Raw genomic sequence first — 6000 nt, forward strand, 5'->3', positions numbered from 1 at the left:
ACCCAAAAGCAGATGACGAGGAAGCAGTCTCAGGGAAAAGTAGCCGGATGACTACCGTGTTTATTGTGGGGTGGTATGCACGCAAGTACAGGCAGAACAGTAAGCAGACAGGTAATGAGCAGACAAAAGGCAGATAAGTACCGGCTAGCATAGGTGAAAGCAGGGGAGTGAGTCAAAGGTGGGAACACAGTTCACAGGGGAGCAGGCCAAATCCAAAAATCCAGAATCCAAGAATCCAAAATACAAACAAGGTCCACGGGAAAACAAAAAAATCCAATACAAACGCACGGTAGATACGCTTAGCAGGAACAACACCATGTGTACAACGATGATCCAACACTGAACAAAGAAAAGACCAAGACTAAATACCCTAGGGGAGATGAGATAACGAGACACAGGTGCAAACAATCAAGGGAGGACCAACAATCAAAACTGGAGGGAAAACACAGACTGCCTGTTCTGTTCTTGTTATGTTTAATTTATCTTTGGTCTTCCTGATATCTCTATTTCATTTTAATTTATTAATTTATTATTTTAGTTATATATTTTGCTCACACCTTCAGATCACCATGCTTTGTACCTGATTCACAGAGACACCTAGATAAAATATGTTTCCTGAAGGAAATGCAATGTATGTGATTGCTGGCTGTGGCGAGGAGAGTGAGACGGGAAGAAGAGGTTTTTGTAATTATTACTGTAGACATATGAGAGGTGATGGAAAAGAGCTGTTTACCATATTTAAGTTAATCAAATTAACTCAGAAATAATTTATACTCTGTTCTCTGATTCTATTCATCAGACACAGCAAGCAGAAGGGGACATGATGCTAATGAATGCTCAAAACTTTTTTAATTTGCTTCACTAAACTTTGAAATCTGACAGCAGCTCCGAGAACATGACAGACGATTTTGTAGTTTTTAATGTTTGATTATATATTTTTCAAAGTCTTTGAATTTAAAGTGTAATGAGTGAATCTGAAACAGATTGATGATTAAATGCACAGAAATCATCAAGTAGTGTTGCATCATTTGATGCCCATAGCACACACCAGCAAACTGCTTCTGTGCACTTAAACCAACAACAATACATCATCAGCTAACAAGGTTAAGAGTCTACAGTCATGCTTTGAGCTAAATGCTAATTTCAGCATGCTAACCACATCCATGATGCTAACACACTCACAATGACAATGCTAAAATGCTGACGCTAAGCATGTGTAATCATTACCATTAGCACTAAACACATCAGCTGAGACTGATGGGAATGTTACGGAAGAGGATTAGGGCCACATGTGGTGTTTGAGCAGTGAGTTTAAAGTCAGAATTCTGAGAATAAAGTCAGAATGCTAAAATGAGATCACCAAACTGGACACTGTACACTTCTTGGTTGTGTTTAGAGATGTTGTCGATTAAAATAAGAAAAAGAAAGGGAGACAAGGGACAACCGTGTGCACAGAGAATGAGCTTGAACGTCCTGCATAAGGTCTACAATTGGACCCTTTTGACTCAGTCGCCATCTGAAGGGGGCATTCACTATTTCCCAAAGTCCCTTACAAGATACCCTGAGGGACATGGACATAATCCTTCTCCAAGTTCACAAAGCACATTTAGACATGTGAATAACTAAATTAGCTAGCTTTTATAATTTGACACAAACCTGGATTTTTCAGTGTTTGAAAGCTTATGAATTGTTGCATCATAAGCTTAGATTGTATATGGTTCGATAGAAGTCACTTTGCTGGAAATGTAAATTTAAATTGAGTCTATAAAGTTTAATCTGTTTTATGGGAGAATATATGAAGGTGGTCCCTATGGCACTCAGACCCTCTTCGTCCATAGTGCTCACTGCTTTCTACAAATGCATTCTGGGAATTTTCAGTGCAGCTGGAAGTGCAGTGAAGCGATTCAGGCATTGAGACGCTGAACCAGAGAGACTGAGCTCCGGTGTCAGGGTGTTAAATGGTTCTGTTTGTCACTGACAGATGTGTGTCTGCGTGTGTGTGGTATGTGCACATGTACACATGAACACACTGCGGTCCCTCTCCATATAAATCAGTGTTGTCAGGGGAGGAGGGAAGATTGATGCTCTACCGTGTCACTGTGGACCTTACACTGTAAACACACACACAAACACACATAGATATACTCACTGTTTAATGCGCACACAAAGACAGACTGACAAGAAAGAGAAGTGTGTGTATTTTCAGAATCCAGCCTTAATCACACTAGTTTCTGTAGCTTCAAACTGCAAACTGAAAGCATCTAATCTGGTTCATATTGTCAGGCACCAAAGCTGAGCAGCTGCTGCTGGATGGTGGCAGAGGAAGAAACCCGCTCTCAGCTGTAAAATACGGGGGAAATATGAATCCTGTCTGGCTTCAAGTTAATTTGAGATGTGGAGGTCTTTAGATTCATTTTCCTGAAGGAAGCGACAGTGTAGAGGTTTTGAAAATCTTTCTGTTCTCTGGCAGCCTCTGTGATAATCTGTTTCTGACTTCCTCTTCTAATTTCCTCCTCCAGTGTTGGAAATGTGGAATAAAGAGGAATGAAACAGAACTAAAAGCATTAGAAAAACAGAAAACAATCTATAATATATAAAGCATGAAGCAGCATACTCATTAGCACAACAGATCAAATAGAATACTATTCAACTACAGGGAAAACATGCAAAATCAAACTCAACTCAAAAGCCCAGTTTTGGCTGGTTCACCATTCTAGCCTGGTCTGGCTCTGGTGGACCCTAGTAGCACAATGGCTGATGTGATGTGGCATACATGTGCTACATTTATTTCACTCTGATCTACAAAACAAACTATTGATTTGTTTTGATTGTGTTTATGTTTGCTGGAGCCGAGTGGCATAGCATTCCCATTGATGTCATGTTCAGGTGACACGGAAGCTGTGGTAGCACTTGCTAGGAGCAGTTAACTTAGTGTTTTTTATGCCCATAGGCTAGGTAGCTAGCTAGCTCTGTAGGAGGATGATGTCCCCATTCTTAATCCCATCCACTCAGCTTAATTGTCTTGATTGTTTCTCTAACCGGCCTGAACAGCCTTCATCTGCAAATGGACTCTCAGCTTTTCCTTCTTCATCCCACTGTTTTCTTTCTTTCTTTTGTTCCTTCCTGATGTTCCTGTTTATTTCTGGTCCTCCAGGTCGAGGGGGAGACCACACCTACTGGCCGTCTGACACCAACCTGATTGACAGGAGCAGCATCAACGGTAACACACTCACACACTCACACACTGCTCTTCTGCTTGACTTAATTTGACTGTCAGTAGAATTACATTTTGGTTCATTATTGGACTTGATACTGCAATGAGGCCAAATATCCTGTGAGCTGATTGTGTGTGTGTGTGTGTGTGTGTGTGTGTGTGTGTGTGTGTGTGTGTGTGTGTGTGTGTGTGTGTGTGTGTGTGATATTCTGCAGCATCATCAGATCATCGCAGCGACGCGGTTGTTTTCTTTGATCACCCAGCTCAGTCATGTCTAAACTTACCCTAATGACTCGCTGCGTCCTGCCGAGGAGCTGCAGCTCGCTGAGTTACAGTCCATTAGCATCGCTTCCTGTTTATAGTTCACTATCTCACCATCAATCAGTTTTTACAAACTGGAGAAAATAATTCTCTTTATTGAGGAACAGCATTAAAAGAGGGTTATGCATATAAATCTTCCTCTTGTAGTTTTTAATAAAATATCAAAAATAGTCATTTTAAGTAGGACAGGGAAAAACATGAGCGTCTAGATTTGAATAAAACAAGTCTAAGAATATCAAATATCATTATACTGATAATGATAATGAATGATTGTTATTATCGCATTACACTATACACACTATACTTTTCATCTCTAATATGGATAGCAATTATTTGTTTTATTATTTTGTATTTTTCTTTAAACTATAATTTATGCTCACATATTTTAAAATATGTCATATTTATGACATTTTCATCCAACTACCACTAATTTCTAACGAAAGGCCAATATTCATATTATTAATAATATAACTATAATTCAACTGTTACCTTAAAATTACTAATGATAATGAATACTAATTAGCATTAAAAGTATGCTAATGATAATGATAATACTCATGCCAATACTATTATTAATTCTGATACTAATGCTAATTATAATACTAAAGGCAGCCTAATGCTAATGCAAATTTTATGCCAATACTAACACTAATTTTAACGTTAATTCTAATGAAAATACTCATGCTAATCCTAATACTACTAATAATAATATTAATTAAGTGAATCAAATATCAATGCTTATACTTACACTAATGCTAATATTAATCTTAATACACACACTAATGCTAAAGTTAATGCCAATAATAATACCCAAGCCAATGCTAATATTATTCCAGTACTAACAATCAGGCAAATTTAATGTTAAAGGAAATTCTCATGCTTATGCTAATATTAATCTTAACACACACACTAATGCTAATGTTAATGCTAATTCAATTCAATTCAATTTATTTATATAGCGCCAATTCATAACAGAAATTATCTCATTGCGCTTTTCCTATAGAGCAGGTCCAGACTGTACTCTTTATAATATTATTTACAGAGACCCAACAAGTCCCACCATGAGCAAGCACTTGGCGGATGTGAAGACACAGAAACATGGCTGTAATGGATAAATAAGAGGGCCTTACCATATGCTATTGATGCTATTAATAACACAGAAACTACTGCTAAAGCTATAGCTATTGCTATTAATACAAATCATGGTCCTAACCATAACTGTCTTCTCTCATTTCTGTCCAGTTACCCCTGCTCCACAGGGAGGTCAGAGGTCAGGGTCTGTAGCTGGCAGTGATTCAGTGTGCCATTGGAGGACAGTTGAGCAGTGTGTGTGTGTGTGTGTGTGTGTGTGTGTGTGTGTGTGTCTGTGTCTGTAGATGGACTCTAACATTTTGTCGGTGTAGCTGTTGCTGCTGGAGGCGATCATAAATCCGTCCTCTCTGACCTCCACCCTCCTCTGGCTTTATGTCGGGTCGGCGAGGGCGAAGCCTTGTTCATCAGCTCCACCGTATTTCATCTTTAACGTGGTGTCGTCCTTTATGTCAAAGAGCTTCCTCTCACTTGAAAAACGACCTACAGAGTAGTTTCACCTCCGACTCTATCCATGGACAGCTCTGTAGTCTCTATGTTTGCTGTCTGTACGGTACTGTGCAGGCTGGAGGTCTGGGTGTGGCTGCTGATAGATACATTTACTAAAGTTTCCTCATTTTCTCTAGAGGAGGTAATGTTGGCTGTTGTCAGGGCTGAGAGCTCCATACCGATCAAGCAATTAAAGTTAAAAATATCTCAGCTTTAAGTAAAAGAAACAGGCTGTTCAAAAGACTAAGAGAAAAACTTCCTTTTAAGAGGAAGTTTTTCCTTGCCACTGTTGCCAAGTGCTTGCTCATGGTGGGATTTGTTGGGTCTCTGTAAATAATATTATAAAGAGTTCGGTCTAGACCTGCTCTGTAGGAAAAGTGCATTGAGATAACTTCTGTTATGAACTGGTGCTATATAAATAAATTGAATTGAATTGAAAAGCTTCACATTTGTAGAAAAATGAATGACATTGTTCATTACTTTTATATACTTGTATATGTAGGACAAATAATGAACCAATCAATCACAGTGTTTATTATTTGTTTACTAATTTGGATATATAGACAGAACTAACCTACTACCAAAGTATCTATTTATTCATTTCTTTGTGTGCATTAAAGCAATAAACCAAAACCTTGATGTGGCAGCAATTTCATTTTCTGTCTATATAAACAGACATCTCCACCAAAAGGGGGGTCATGTCCAAGTGTACAAAAAAATGAAGCGTATTAAATGAAGTGAGTGGAAATCAGCTGCACTGGATCCCTGTTTGAGTTGACTTTCTTTGTGGCTGATCAGCTTTGTTTCCCTGCTGGATTTCTGCACTTCCTGTCGCCCATGTGTTGATTTGTTGATGTTGTTGTGGCTTGTTTCTGATTTATTCCATG

General features: G+C 38.6%; 1 protein-coding gene across 4 annotated transcripts in view; it reads left to right on the plus strand.

Moving 5' to 3' along the window:
- dcc (DCC netrin 1 receptor) overlaps positions 1-6000 on the plus strand; it is a 298212-nt gene that overhangs the window by 232899 nt on the left and 59313 nt on the right. For all 4 annotated transcript variants that reach the window (XM_044173877.1, XM_044173878.1, XM_044173879.1 and 1 more), the window contains one exon: positions 3155-3220. In XM_044173877.1, coding sequence (XP_044029812.1) covers positions 3155-3220 — 66 coding nt within the window. The remainder of the gene's footprint in view (positions 1-3154; positions 3221-6000) is intronic.

Source organism: Siniperca chuatsi, linkage group LG18 (genome assembly GCF_020085105.1).
Source record: "Siniperca chuatsi isolate FFG_IHB_CAS linkage group LG18, ASM2008510v1, whole genome shotgun sequence".
NCBI lineage: Eukaryota > Metazoa > Chordata > Actinopteri > Centrarchiformes > Sinipercidae > Siniperca > Siniperca chuatsi.